Raw genomic sequence first — 16,363 nt, 5'->3', positions numbered from 1 at the left:
CAGTTGAGTCTCTAGTCCAACTTTCTTATTTTTGAGATGAAGAAAAACAAGCCCAGAGAGGTTTGACTTGCCCAATTAGGGTCAATATATTTAGTTAATGACAGTATCAAGACTTGAACCCAGTCTGGTGTTTTTTTCACGAACGCCATTAAGTATTGCATGCCTCAGGAAAATAAATTTTATTTTTTAATTCATGTCCTTTAAAAATAAGTAATTTTGATAGACACTTGTACAGATAACCAGCAAAACTGTTCCTGTAGCTTTGTCACATGAGGTAGAAATATTTGTGTCTTAGAATCCAAGCTTTTTCAACAAAAATAGGTTGACTTCCACTCTCTCAGCCACCTAAATTAAATAAATCGATGGGCAAGCATCTTGAGTGCAGGATTTTATTTTCATCTTTCATTAAGAAGGTGACACCAATAAAATAGCTGGAGTTCTTCAGTGAAAGAGGGTGATACAGATATAAAATTTGGGATTATATATTTTCTCAGATGTTGTTGTAAACCTAGAAATAAATGCAAGGTAACTATGTAAATAGTTAATAAATATTTATTAAGCACCTAATTCTGTGCCAGGCACTGTGCTTAGTGCTGGAGGTGAAAAAAAGGCAAAAGGCAGTCTCTGCCCTCAAGGAGCTCACAGTCTAATGGAGGAGACAAAGGGACAAACAAATAAAAACAAGCTATATACATGATAAATAAGAAATAATTATAAGAGAGAAGGCATTAAAATTAAGAGAGTGAATAGGAACTATGCCTTTCTCTGACCACATACCTTCTATCTCCTGCTACATGTGTCCCTGGAGGGATAATTCATTATTAGCTGAATTGTCAATAGCGTTTTAATTGGTCTCATAAAATGAAAAAAGTCATGTTTCATGTTGTGACTAAGAGATGTGATAACTTTAAAATTTTATTCCAAGAATATCTTCATAGTATTCTAGAAGCTCAGTATCCTAGTGCCCACTAATTCCTTCTAATTCAATGATTTCTCTGTAAGATAGATCTGTCTTGGAATCTGTCTAAAAAATCTAGTTGCTGAAGCCTTAAAAAGACTTTATTAATATGGATATGTCATTTATACAGGGTGTTCCAAAAGTCTTTAAGCTATTAAATGTTCAGAACTGCTCAAAGACTTTTGGGACACCCAGTTCAATGGTGCGACATGTAGACTCCAGGGAGAGCACTCCAGCAGAGAGCCATTCATTCTGTTTCACAGAGACACAGGTCAGTTTGTTTGTGGAAGGAAAGTATAAATGGTGTACCTATAAATACATGTGAAGGCATATGTATGTGCATGCATATGTAACATGTAGGGATTGATTTCTATTATCTTTCCACCATTTTATTCGTGGATGATTTAAAGTATATTTCTCGGGACTTATCAATATTTCTTTAAATTATTACCTACTATAAAGGACTCAAGCCCTCTCATCATAAACAAAGAGGAAAACTATAGCTCAAATAAACGAACAAAAGCACACTATGATACTTTAGGGTCATACTGTAATGCATAACATCTAGGTGTAATTTTTAAAATTCAGTGACAAATTTTTCTAAAGTAACAGAATCTGACAATCCATTTAAATGAGGATAATTTCTGTGTGAAAGTTTGGTTGTTGTTTTCAGGGGATGTTTAGACTCAAGGGGAAAAGTCTACCAAAGTACATAAGATGCTTAGATAAAATAAAAATTGTACATGTTTAGACAAAGTCATTTAATTTAATAAGCATTCCTAGATGAGAGAAAAAAGTAAAGGAACTTGTGAAACTTTTGGGGTCCTTAAAAGGTGTGAATTTGTGAAATGAAAGTGAACATAACTACTGAATTTTGTTCCAGAGATGTTTATATGTTTACTTTAAACAGAACAGAATTGTATTTATATATATTAAATGTGTATTATGCATGTGTGTGTGTGTGTGCGTGCGCGTGTTCCAACCCAGAAAAGTCAAGCAAATAATTTTAATCATATACACATTTTTGTGTTAATCATAGATGATTGCTTGGTATATGAGATTGTATAGCAAAGTTGTATCGAAAGAAACTGACCTTTGAAAAATTAATTACTGGGCCTTGATTCCCTTATCTGTGAAATGAAGGGGTTAGACTTGATGGCATTTGAAGGTACCTTTGAGCTAGAAGGATCTCCCAGAGGCTGTAGTGTTTAAATGACTTGCCTGCAGGGTCACACACAGACAGGATTTGAACTCAGCTCTTTTTGACTCCAAGTCCAGTAGCCAATCCACTACACCATACTGATTCTATGATCCCTCCAACCTGACTGTAGGATTCATTTTATATAAGAGTAAACACAGCCTCATATCCACCATCATTTCATATATAAAATTCCCATTCAACTGGAGATGCTCTAGGATCTACTGGAGAGAGGTGAATGTAAACTTTTTCCATATATCTTTACCTAAATATATCGCTATAAATCTGTAACCTATCCATTGATATCTAGATCTGAATATCAATAGATATCTAGCTAGCTGTAGTAGACAGACACATATTTATACCCCGTAGCACCTTATGTCAACCAGGGATTTCTTACTGTGCATTCCAAATTTTTGGAAACTCAAAGCGAACTATCTTTAGAGAATTCTATTTCCTCCTCCATGATTTTCCTTAAGTGAATCTTTCAGTAGTATGATGGATTGATAGGCATGTTGGGCATGATTCTCCCTCCATAGAGCTTTTGGGTTGAACATAGTAAGACTCATTTTTTCATAGCGCTGTATATGGTTTATAAAATGTGTTCCTCACTAATATTCTACAAGATGTTAAGTATTGCAAATCTTATCATTCCCTTTTTATAGATGAGAAACAGGTTCAGAGAGTGCCCAGTTGCCACATAGCAACAAATGTAAAACTTGAAATATATTTCTTGAACCTGACTTAGTCCCGTGTTCGTTCTACTGTGTCATGTTCACCTTTAATATCAATCAACAATCCCTCTGATTGAACCTTTAGTATTAATTAGGCTGTGAAAAGTTTGATATATAAATAGGAATGGTGTTCATAGTTTACTTGAGTTTTTTGTTGCATTTGATTTTTTTTCTAGTTGTTTAGTAAAAATCTGACCTGTGAATTATTTCCTGGACTTATTGATCAAGTTTACATTCTCTATTCTCTTTGGGATTTGGAATCCCACAATCCAGGGTTATTATTTTAGTACTAGAACTTGAGTTCTACTTCCACTTCTGTCACTCATTACCTGTGAGACCTGAAAAGTTTCTTAATTTCTCAGTTAATTCCTTTCTCCATCTGTAAGTTGGGCATAATAATACCTGTCCTGCCTCCCTGATGTGGTTGTTTTAAAGATAAACTGAGAATACATTAAGTGAAAGTATATTTTAAATGTGTGGTACAAATGGAAGGAATTAGAAATATTTTCCTTAATAACATTAAAAACTAAACTCCCTCTGGAGTTCAGTTCTTACAGCATTTATTTAGACTATAACTGGCAGAGATAAAATGTTAAATTTTGTCATACTTTTTACAGTAGATTAATGAACTAATTCTGTCAGTGGCAACAAAGAAAGATATTATGTTTAACTGAAACCCAGGTCATAGCAAAAGTTTATTGAAGTAAATTTGCTTGCCCACCACATTTATTAGCAAAACTCCTAAAAACAAACAAAAATGGTGAAATTAAGAGATTTGAGTTAACTTTCTTCTCTTTGACTCTGTACAGCCATAGATAAAGACAAGAATAAGTGCAAAGTAGACAAAACTTGACTCAAGGAAGAAGTAGCAAGAATTGTGTATACTATACCTCCTCAGTAATCAATATTAAATCTGTAACATGAAACTCAAAACTCCAAGCATCACAATAAGTGAAAAGAATATTTAAGAAAAACATAGCCACTTACTTTGTTCCTTGTAGGATTGTAAGAGTAAACAATAAATGGAACCAAATTTTTGATCGCTGGCTCCTTAAATAAGAGAACAAATAAATGTTGCATGCAGTGGCTTTTCTCCATACTGTATCTAAATATGCTCTTGTTACTACTATTCTCCTTTCTGCTTCTCCTGCTACAGATCCCATTCCATTGGGTAAGCTTTATTGTTGTTCATTACTGTTGTTATGCTGGGCTTTACCTTAGTCTTCAGAAGTGAACGGTATATTCTCTTTTCCTTTTACACCCAGGCCAACATTAAAATTTGTTTCATTTGTTAAAAAAGTGTTTATATTTTCATTTCACCAAATGAACAGGAAGAAAATTAGAGGGTGTTATACACACTGAGGTTTACTGAGCAAAACATTTGTCTTTTTTCTGAATAATTCAAATTGACTTTCCTTCGTTCTACAATCTGGGAGGTAATTCTCCTAGGAATGTATCTTTTTCTTCACAGATTCTTCCCACGCACACAAAAGACTTGGTTTTATGTGCATTTAAAATAGAAGAAACATCGACGAAAGTTGCAAAATTAATTTGATGTATTTTACAGCTTGCTATGTAGTTGCCAACATGGAAGTTAAAATTTAAGATGTTTTACTTTTCTTCCTTTTCCTAACCTGATGCATGCCTCTTGCCTGGCTCTTGCTACTCCTTTGTAACATTTTCTGTCTCAACTCTCTATTCCTCCTGTCATGATATGGTTTACTTGTAATTTGAACTAGCCATTTCATGGCTTTTCTTTATTCCATATCTATTTTCTTTTGGAAAACGAACTTTCCTAAATTTGAGGAAATCAACAGATTGATAGTTCTAGCATCTAGTGTGAAGCATCTTCTCTAATTGTATTTTCATGTAATTTATGAGAAAATGTTTTTGCCTACAGTTTGTAAAACAAATTTCTAAGGTAAATAGTAAGTATCCCTAGTCTTAATTAAGGCTTTTCTTTATGCCTTCCAGTAAAGTGCTTCATTATTGATTCCCTTGAATGACATCTTAGGGAAAGGTTAACAAGGTACACAAGAGTCTTAGGAAAGCTGAAAATATAAACAGTACAATGAAAAATGTTATTGGGAAAATGTTAGTCCAGGTAACTGTGTTGCTCCCCTGGGTCCTCATAGGAAACAAAAGGTAATCTGGACAAAGAATAGGCTGTTGTCAAAAAACACATTTTTGGCTTGAGTTTATCGCAATAGGATGGGACAAGATTCCTTTAAAAAAAATTACCAGGAAAGTCTGAACCAAGTGTATGAAGAGAAGGATGAATGATGCTTGTTCCACATACAGAGATGAGGACAGACCTTCATGAGATGAGAGATTTACTCTTATCACCAAATGTAAGTAGAGGAAGTCTAGAATTTGCTTCACCCACTTGGTAGGATACTTAGAAAGCTGTTTTAAGGGCAGAAAACAGCTGACCCTTATCTTGATCCAAGTTCCCCAGCTAAGATTTTATAATAGAGAATGATTTTCCTATGACATTAATCTCCCACCAAGTCAGCTTATGGCTCATCCTTACTCTGTAAGTCTGGGAATGTCTCTAAATTTAGTTCCTTTTTATTTCCCCATTAAGATTTTTTTTCTTCATTCCACCTTTGCATTCATTACCCAAAAGGAAAATATACTGACATTATAATTTAGGCATGTATTTACAAGAAATAGAATGATAATAGAATATAGTGTCGAGGCTCACAAATGCCAGCCCACTGCTTAGGTAAATGAGTTGGCTAAATGTAAATGGCTGTTTACATGTTTACTGAGGTCTCTCAGTGGTTTGAATTCTTCCCAAAGAAACCATTACTTTAGCCTGTTGGCAAAGGAAAAGTGCTGTTCACCATTTGACCCAATTTCATAGTCATAGGGGAAAAGGGATGGTCTCACCCTGTGGAGTCTAAGGCAGTAGGCCCACTCTGATTCTGTAAACTCCCACTTAAGGTAATACTGGCCTTGTTTTTATCCTATGCTCGTGCTGAGGTATGCCAGGGAGGGAATATGAGGGATCTGATAGCAGGCAAGGTGACTCACACTCGTGTGCTATGAGTCAGGCCAGGCTATCAGTGCTTCTACGTGGCTCTCTCTGTGCCCACATCTCTGGCAGCCCCCAGCTACATGGCCCAGTCAGTCTCTTAGAGCACCCCATTCAATAGAGCATTTTATGACCTCCCCCCACAGTTTTAGCTCTCCTCCTTTTCATCGTTGTGGTTCCATTCTGGAATGGACAGGCCACGAACACCAGCAAAAGGAAGTTTCTAACTTCCAAAGGAACTGTGCCTCAACAGAAACAGAGCCTTCTTCTGGAGTAGCATGCTCTGTGTAGTGATAGTGTGCATGCCTCTTGCCTTTTGGAATCTGTCTTACAGTTAGTAAAAGCCTAAAGTAAACAAATGAAAGGCTTAGTGACCAACAGGACAATCTTCAGTTTCTCTTCATGGAAACATAATAATAATTATAATTATAATAACAGCTAGCATTTATAAAGCACTCTCAGATTTGTTAAGCACTTTACATATGTTGTCATTAGATCCTCACAACTATCCTTGTGAGATAGATGGCTCTCACTGTCCGCATTTTACAGATGAGGAAATGGAAGTTGAGAGATGTAGGGTAACACAAATAATAAATGTCTGAAGCACTACTTGTATTTGGGTCTTCCAGACTGCAAGTCCAGCATTCTACTATTCCACTGGAATAAATATCCAGTGTTGGATTATCTTCTGGGCCCAGTGGGTATGTGCTCAAAGGGCGAGCAGAGTTAGTGGAAGCTGAAGTAGCTAACCTGGATTCCAGATTGGAGAATTTTCCCTTCTATGGCCCCAGTGTCCCTGAAGTATGGGGAAATTGGGCAGCTTCTCCATCCCAGCTCTGGAGCCTGAATCCCTTAGCATGAGTTCTCAGGAAGGAACTGACATCTTTAAGGGGTGGTGGTGGTGGTGGTGAGTCATATCTGTGAGGAAAATGAAAAAGAAATACAGATAGGAACCTGTATGACCCTCCCACTTACTTCCTGGTCCTTCATAAAATGCTTCTGGTAACTTTCAGAGAACCAAGTGCTTTGAGCTAGTCCATTGGGGAAGGAGGCAGTTAGAGGGCCTTCCAAGGGTCTTAATTTGCTACTGCTGTAGCCTGTCTTCAATGGTATTCCTGTTAGAAGGCAGGTAAGAGTGTCTGTAGCCCATGCATATTAGTAAATGCCCTTTGATATTTTGTCAGATGGTATCAAGATGGTGATAATACAAGGTTGGATATTCAGAGAGAAAGAGCACCCCATTTGTCAGTGAACAAGTCAATTAACAAGCATTTATTAAGTGCATATTATGTGCCAGGCACTTTGCAAAGGACTAGGGATACAAAGAAAGGCAAATACATGGTCCCTGCCTTCAAGGATCTCACCTTCTACTGGGGAAGAAAACATGTAGATAAGTAGGTGGGCATAGCTTTGTAGTGACCCCTTTCAACAATCTGGCTAGCAGCTGTGGGGGTGAAAGACCAACACAAGCCACAAGCATGCTACCAGCATGCTGCAGAAGCCCAGGTTCTTTTGATCTGCTTTACTAAGGAAAGCAATGTTAAGGGGTTGACAAGCTTACTTTAATTCAGCATACAAATACTATTCACTTAGTTCAGGGGGAAAAGCCAGCACCCTGAACTTCGGAGCAAAATACAAACAAATTGCAAACATCGACAGACCTTGTCTGATTCAAATCCCAATACATAGTTACCAGAGTTTAACAAAGTCCCAACATCTGGGTTACAAGCTGGAGGGCTCTTAGTTAGAGCTGCCTGGAGTATCCACATCAACACACCACCACAAGTGACAGCCCTGCTCAAATAGCTCTGTCTTCTCTTCTTACACCATTTCAGACGTCATCAAACGTCATCTGAATAACCAGAACTTAGGCTCCTATGATTGGCTCTTGAGTTACCACCTCCCCTTAGTACCCTGGGAGCTTCACACCCACATAGGCTTAGCACCTAATAGGGGTTTGGGCCTGGGGCTTAGCACCTAGTAAGACTCAATGAAATACACTGAATTAACCAAAGGAAACAAAAGCCACACTCTTCAAGGGCACTTGGTTGAACTGAGTGCTAAGAGCCCGTTTTGCTTACCAACACAGGGAACTGGTCTCCTTTTTCCCTCCCTTTCTTTCCTAAAATCTCCCAGGAAAAACACAAGGGTAGATTAGAGAGGTTGGATTTTCCAAGTAGACCTGCCTGGGAGGAGCCGAGATGTGCAGTGGTCCACACTAGTCTGGATATCTTAACTAGTCTATTCAGAAAAGCATGCAAGCATCCATTACTGTCTGTTCACTGTTGTCATCTTCACAAATGGATCCAGACACCCACGGGGCTCAATAAAAACAGTGTCCTGATGGTGGGTTGGCATGGTGCATTGCATGTATCTGAAAATGCAAACTGAATTGGTAGAGGGTATTCTGTACTTACTGTGATGTTTTCTTTTTTTCCCTCATCTGCTTTCTCACTGAAGTTATTCTATCCGCCATTCCATAAGTATGCCTGCTATGAGGTAACGTGCTTCAGATATTTTTATATATCACTATAAATGTGTATGGAGTTACTTTTTGGTTGATGTTTATTTTGTTTCCTCTTGCTGTGAAAGCAAAATAGTAATGATAACAGCCTGGTTTTCTCATCTTGTTTCCAGTGTTCTTAAGCAGCCAAGGGAAAGTGGGCAGAAAAGTATCAATCAATAAACAAGAATTTATTAAGCACTTACACGGATTGTGTTAGGAATAAAGAGATAAGAATGACAGAGTTCTTGCCTTCAAGGAACTTAAGTTCTACAGAATGGAGCAGATAAATATATTACAAAGTAGGGTGTGATGGGGGCAAAGAAGAAATCCAAAGAAATTCTAGAAAGATTTGGCAGGAAGCTGAGGAAAATGGGAAAGGCCTTATAGGAGAGGTGGCTTTGGAACCACCATCAGAATACAGGAGGAGGAAGAGAATTTTGAAAGGCAGAGGTAAAGTAGGAATGAGTGTATTACATGCCAGTCGGGGTGAAACCCAGAGTAGAGAGAAGGCCATTTCCCAAAGAAGGCTCCCAAAACTGGGTATTATCGAGGGTTTAAAGTGTCAAGTTCACATAACAGTATTGATAGGCATATCTACTTCAAAACAAAAATGGTAAGAAAATACAGGTGAAAGTGATTTACAAAGTTGTGGAAAGGCTCTTATTTCCAGTTGGAAGTTGGCCTCCATGTTTGCATGACCTAGTGATTCAATTTGGTGAAATCAAATGAAACAAGTATCTGATTAAACAATTTCCCTCGTGTTCTTCAGCTTGTACAGGAAGGTAACTTAATTAGGGGATTTTCTTTTGTGATTTCTGAAGGGATTTTCTCTCCTGTGATTTCTGATGCTGGCTCACATTACTTGAGGCTATACAGTTTAATTAGTTGTTTTGGGGATACAGTAGGGTTGTTTGGCTCGCTAATTTGGTGAAGGACACATAGATTCAAGTCTGCCATTGTCACCTAAAACTTGAACAACTAGCCTTTCCCGGAGTGATAGCACACTCAAATTGAGTTTCCTACCCTGTGTCATAACTGGCTCTCAAGCCCATTTTCTTGTTGAAAAGAAACTTACTGAAAAGAAACATTTGTTATTCTTAACAGTAATCTCTGCAAAGGAATAGGTGCCCTGTTTTTTTTTTCCTCTTTAATACCAGATTGCATAGGGAAAATTTGTTAATTTACACATTAAATTCTGCCCCTAAACCCCAGTTTTGTGGGTTGTTTCTCCCACCTTAGCTTTTCCAGCTATAGGAGAGGGAATATAAAATAGCGTCCCAACAGTTTATAATATTCATTGTGCAATTTTTAAAATGTATTTTTAGCAGTTAAAAAGAAAAAGGCAAAAATGGTTTGGTTTGAAAATAAATTCTTTACCACAAATGAGTTCCTAACCACTGCCTCCATCTAGTTGGCACACGTTTTATAACCACATTTTATATGACCAAGTGGCAAAGCCTCTTATGAATTATTTAACAATTAAAGGAATGTGGTGTGTATGTGCATGTGGACCAAACAACAATAATGGCTAGCATTTGTATAACTCTCAAAGGTTTGCACAGCATCTCACATGTATTACCTCATTTGAGCCTCACAGCATCCCTGTATGATGGGTTTGTTATTATCACTATTTTACCAAACTGAGTCTGAGAGAGGTTCTGGCCTCACAGAGCTAGAGAGGATTCAAACTCAGGCCTTCCTGACTCCAAGTCCAAGTCCCCATTATGCATCTAGCTACCTCAGTACAATGATACGAGCTGCATGTATCCTGTTTAGTGAAAGAAGAGGTAGATGTCTTGAAATCTGAAACAAGGATGGCTGGTAACGCCACTGATAGGGGAGGGTAGCGTTATCTCTGTAGACTGAGGGCTGGCCTGGGTGTCTGTAAGATCTAGGCCCCAATCCTGCCTCTAACACCTTTCACTGCCCCAGATACTTTTAGCTAAGAGGATGGAGTGAGTTTCTACACTGGGAGTTCCCAGTACTGATGAAATCACAAGCCTAGACAAGACCAAATTACAAAACAAACAAACATTTCTTACCTATCATTAGACAATCGGTATATTAGACAATTCAACATTTCATTTTAAAAATTAGAGTATTAATTTCTAATAACAGGAAAAACAGATCTCTCAGGAAAGGTTGTCCAGCTGCTTTAAGCATTAGAAAAGAGAACCTTTTGTGCTCCTTTTTTTTTCCTCTGAATCATTCTAACATTATTTCCTTTTCATTAAAGGGATATCCTTTTTTTTTTTTTTCCAATTGAGAAAATTCAGATGAGGTTATTTTCAACTTCTTTCTGCAGCCTGGCCAAAAGGATGGTGGTGTAAAAAAAATCTCTGTTGTGACTGAAAGTTTGAATTAGGAAATGTGTATTTGAGGCTCTTGGTCCTTTGATTCCTAGGAAGCCATTTAAGTTCCTGCCCTGAATAGTTACCATCATAGTATTGCAAATGGAATTTTAATTATTCTACAGTTTAGTGCCCCACTGGCTTGATTAGTTTTTAAAAATGCTCATCAGCTCCTAGTCTCTGGATCTCTTTAGCGTGCCTGGGAGTTGCAATGGCGCAAAGTACCTTTAAAGCATAGCTGATGATGGATGGCAGATTGACAAGTGGTTTCTCCTCTGCACCTCCACTGTTTACTAATAAAAGCAGCAAATCACACAGCGTGGTTGCTAGGACAACTAGATCTGTGGAGCTCACTTCTCTCTCTCTCTCTTTTATTATGTTTTAGGAATTCTCCTACTTTCAAATCATTTGAGGAGAGGGTTGAGACAACTGTCACAAGCCTTAAGGTACAGATTAAGTACTAAATCATGTGAATGAGTCTGTTAGGTGGGGACAGCTCATTCATTGGTGCCACTCATGCCAAAAGAGGCAAGCACCCTATACCATACCAGCCAGGAGGCCATGCAGCATGAGGGCACAGCTGCTGCAAGACAGACCTTGTTTCTTGAATGTACAGGTAATGTTAATATGGACCAGCACCAATCAGTTCTTGAAGTATTGGTCTAGGTGAGACAGAGTGCCAAACTGTTCTTTTAAGTGGAGTTAATTGTTTTTCCTCTTGACTTTACCCCTTTCTCTTAGGTTACAATCCCCAGGATGCCCCATACACAAAGTGGAATAGGCCAAAGGGTATAGAAATCTCGATTTTGGGAATCTGCACTAGAGGAGGCACTTCAAAAGCTCCTTGTCTAATGTGGTGACAAATGCAAATGAGCTAGCTTGTTGGTGCTATGTGTCCCCATTCCATCAGGTACCCCAAGTCACTTTCTCCTCTACTGATCAAGTTATGGACAAGGTGGTAGAAGAATATAACTAGATCAGAGTACGTTCCCTTGTAACGTTGAGTAAATTCAGCTGGGGATTGAAGTGAAAGGTCTGGAATGTGTGCGTGCAGATGCACTGCCCCATTTTGCAGAACAAAAAAGAAAGCAAGAGAACCCCTTAGAAGAATATGCATGTGAGCTCTTTTTAAGATGCACTGAATTCAATATGTAAATAATCGTATGTATACATCTTACATATCTTATTATGTTACCTTTTCTGGTCTTAGTTCCCCTCGGCTTTCAGTAAACCTTCCCATGTCCCATTTATCTTCTCTTAGATAATGAAGTACATTCTAGGCACATGAGAAGAAACAAGACAAATTTCAATAGGAGACATAGTTATTTACTAATTATTCCCTGTATTTCTTGAGAAGCTTCTCATAGCAACTTGGCTTACATATACCCCAGGCTGAGTACTCCTGCTTTACAAAGTGCTTTCCTCACGACAATCCCATAGATAATTTTATCCCCATTTTATAAATGAAGCGAACAAGTAACTTACGCACAGTGAAAAGTCAGAGCTGGCACTCAAATTAGGGTCTCCCAGCTCCAAGCCCAGTGTTTTCCCCACTCTGATTGTGACGTGTAATTATTAATGTTTTGTAAAAAGAATGCTAGAGAAAAGCAACAAACTACAGTAGAAAGGATAAGCCTTTGAGTCTGATAAGCTAGTCATGGTACTGTGGGCAAATCCCTTAAATTCTTAGTTTTACCAGGCAGTTTTCTGGGACTAAAAGCAACAGAAGAGTTGTGAATTTGTACCAGTAGAAGTGATTTCCACACCAGGATTTCTCTGATGAATCTCAAGTCCAGACACATGCACTTCCATCCTTACCCCGAGGCTGTCTATAGGATATATTCCAGTTGTTACGGCAGTGCATCTTACTAAAAACAGTTTCTGATTCTGGTCATTCATTCACTCTGTACTTAAGAAATTTCATTCGAGAGATTTATAACACAGGATTTTAATTTTACTGATAATTTTCCTTCATAGAGAAGCTATTCATTATTAATCGTGAAAGGCCCTTTTCCATTGGTCCATTTGACACCTTTTTACTACATATGTATATATGGTCCAAGAATGAACTCCACATTATAGTTTAATCCTTTTTACCAGCAAAATCATTGGCACTATGCTAAGTTTCCCATCTCTGGCTGTCGTTCCCACCATCACCATAATGAGCCACCTAGCTAGGTACCTTAGGACCCAGTACATTGCCTGGGCCTTCCTTGGAGAGAGACCTTACTCAGATTAAGAGATAGCTTTTCTTTCAATCTTCATTTCATTTCATAGTCTTCTATTACTATAGCACTAATTTCAGCTCCTCCCTGTGGGAAAGGCTGAGAGAACCCAGAAAATCAATTTCTTAGACGTTTGATCAGTACCTTTAGACAGTTCTAAGCAAATGGGTTTCACCTATTGGTGGTGAAGTTCTGATGCAGGAGAAGCTGAACTTTTTAGGTTTCCATTAGAAAGAGGAGGGGATATGAAGAAACAAAAGAAGAATAAAGAACGGTTCCATTTTCATTTGCTATTGGGAAATACTGGTAAGCCCATATACTCTTAAGTGTTTAAGCCCCAGGTATAGCATCTCTTACTTTCCTGCGCTCCTAAACAGGGATTAATCAACAGCAGAGGTAACCTTGAAGCAGTATCTAGTCTATCTTCAGCTTTCAGATAGACCTATAACTCACTCATTCTACCTATATCTGTCTTATAAGAAGAATGCTTTGTGGAAAGTAAATTCTGTAACTGCCCTACCTTCTCAGTATTTAACAAGCCTCCTATCTAACATTGTCTCCTTGTTCCTTTTTCTTCTGTTGATGTGATCAAGGGGAAATAGCTGATAATCGTTCTCTAATAAATATATTTGATTACAGTCATCCTCTGTCCTTCCTTCCCTCCCAAATAATTGTAGCTCTTCTAACCTTTACTCTTGTGGCTGTTTTCCATTTTTAATCATCTTTGTCTCTCCAAACCACCTCCAGGAATGCCACATCTCTCTTCTAAGTGGAACCCAGGATTGCAGTCTGTGAAGGGACAGACTTGTGAGTCAGTCCACCGATGCTATGCTGTATTCTTATTCACACATCCTCATATGATATTCTTTTTAAAAACACCCACCGTGCTACAGACATTTGGCTTGTGTTGTGCTGTACATATAAGGCCTACCTCTGCCATTCTTTCTTAGACCATGTCATTTGCCATGTGGCATTTGCACAGTCACCTTTCCTTTCTTCAGGTTGATTCTATTTGCTTCTAAACAACTCTAATTCATCAAGATCATTTTAAATTCAGTTCCTGTCCTTGCAGGGCACCATTTTATCCTACCCCAGCCAGATGTCATCTGTAAACTTAATGAGACTGCTTTCTATTTCATCTTTTAGGTCACTGGCAAAATGTTAAGGCACAGGCCAACTCCTGTGAAACTGTATTCATTCTGCTGTCCTAGGCTGATAGTGAATCATCCGTTGTTAAGTATAGCTTTTGTAGCAGTTCTGCACCCTCCTAAAGAAGACCATATTTCCTCATTTTATTGATGAATATGTCATTTGGACAGAAGTGATGAAATATTTTGAAGAGGCAGAATTAAAACCCTTATTAAAACAATCCAAAGTAAATATATTACATTCCCATGATCTCTCCGCCCTTTTTGTCTTTCATAAAAGATTGGTTTGTCTTTCTTGGTAATACAAATGATATCTTATGCAAAAGGCATTTGTAAATATCAGGGCAGGGTGACCAAATATTCTTAATTGCACAAAGTTTCATACTCTAGTTTCTGTCATCTAGTCTACATCCCTGCACTTACGTGGGGCTGTGCCTGAATTACTCTAGTTCATCACAGTCCCAGTATGAGCCTTCTTATAAGTAAATAAGGTGAAAGAATAAGCTTTGTAAAATTTCCTTTCCTTAGGGTCATCAGGACTGACTGGCTTTACATGATGAACTCTTGTCCTTTCTTTCTGCCCTCTTGGCTTGAGGGAACAAAACTGAGGGAGAGATGGGAGAAAAAGATAGAGTTAAACAACGACCACAAAAAAAAATCAGTATATATCTGATCATAACATTGCTTGTTGATTAATCCTGTGAAAGAGATTTAAATCGAAACTGGAGAGTGGCAGCTGAAAAGAGTTACTTATGGGCAGTAAGGCTGCTGTCTCCTCCCAGGGGAGAAGGAAGACACAGTGAAAAACACCGAGGGGAAGGTAAATCTTACCTTCAGTAAGAAGACTGCAACAGAGAGGAAGAATAGATCCTCCCACCTCCCACACCCCTAATATAACAAGGCAGGATAATTAAATCTAATAAACACAGAGCTAAGAGATAAGAATGGTTCTGTGTAACTTTGGGGGATCACAATGTTTGTATTGGTTTGGTCGTTTTTATAAAGTTTTTTTTGACAGAATGTGCCAGATCTTGCCTTTTGATCAAGCATGAACACAAAGTTATAAAAGGGACTGGAAGGAAATTTGGTAGCCAGCAAACTCAGTAAGCACAGCTTTTTGCCAAGAAGTATTTTCCCACATATGCTAATGGCTACAGAAGTACCAGTGCCACTATTAAATGCCCTTATGTCTTGTGAACGTGTCAGCTCCATTGAGACACCCATCAAGTCTTTAGGGGCATTAGGGGGCCCATTACACATTAATTTTATACGGTTCTAAATGGCAGCTTATTGGCTTATAGGATGATGCATATATAAATTTGGTTTTCAACTGAAAAGGGCAGGATCTGGCCCATTTATAAATTTAAAAGTTGATCATAAAATCAAAAACACATGCTTTTTAATCCTCTTTAACCAGAAGTATTTTTTTTAAATACTGTATTGTACTTGATACAAGGGTCCAAGGAAACTTGAGATTCATAGAGAACCTCAAGTCAAGAAGGTCTTAATACAATACTCAACTCTTTTACTGCATTTTAATATTTTTCTATTTCCCAAGCCCAAAAAATCCCACTGCTGCTCTTGCTTGATAACCTGAAAAAAAGTCAAAGGCTTCTTTCTTGCTTTCTGCCTTGGAGTTGGGGAAGGTGGATTTATGTGGCCTTCATAAATAAGCAAACAGACAAAACAAATAGATGGGTTTGAAAAGCCACCCAGAATACTGTGTGTAGGAAAACCCAGTATTTTAAGCCTCAGTAACTGTGGCCCACAAACAAGAGACCTGAAATGCCGTTTTGAGTGAGACACAGGTTCACAGACTGTAGTTGCCTTTTCCATGCTAAGAAGCCCGAGACTTCCAGCTAGCACCTGAATACAAGACTTGAACTCTAGTAACTTCAGTTTATAAACTTGCACAATGGTGAGGGAGGGAGAAAATATGAAATTCACTTAACTTGGGAACTGAAAAGGTTATAGATCTGGTGTTTCTGGAGAAGAGGGAAGCAGAACCTAAGACAGGAGAGAGAGAAGGTCCTTTCTGCTGCCACCCCTTCCCCATCTTGGTCCCTTATCTCACCCCCTCCCTTTGTACTATTAAAGTCTGGGATTAAATATTTACAGTAAAATGAAGCTGGGAAACGCACTCCCTAAAATATACATATTCTGTTAAAGGGAACTTGTGGCCAGGCCCTATATAAGGAAAGAA

General features: G+C 38.2%; 1 protein-coding gene across 1 annotated transcript in view; it reads left to right on the top strand.

Annotated features, from left to right (window-relative positions):
• TPD52L1 (TPD52 like 1) overlaps positions 1-16,363 on the top strand; it is a 164,955-nt gene that overhangs the window by 145,701 nt on the left and 2,891 nt on the right. Inside the window, exons 5-7 of the mRNA XM_036767071.1 lie at positions 4,047-4,061; positions 8,391-8,429; positions 11,173-11,233. Coding sequence (XP_036622966.1) covers positions 4,047-4,061; positions 8,391-8,429; positions 11,173-11,233 — 115 coding nt within the window. The remainder of the gene's footprint in view (positions 1-4,046; positions 4,062-8,390; positions 8,430-11,172; positions 11,234-16,363) is intronic.

This window comes from Trichosurus vulpecula, chromosome 7 (genome assembly GCF_011100635.1).
Source record: "Trichosurus vulpecula isolate mTriVul1 chromosome 7, mTriVul1.pri, whole genome shotgun sequence".
In the NCBI taxonomy this organism is placed as follows: Eukaryota; Metazoa; Chordata; class Mammalia; order Diprotodontia; family Phalangeridae; genus Trichosurus; species Trichosurus vulpecula.
This window is presented reverse-complemented; position numbering and strand designations above follow the sequence as displayed.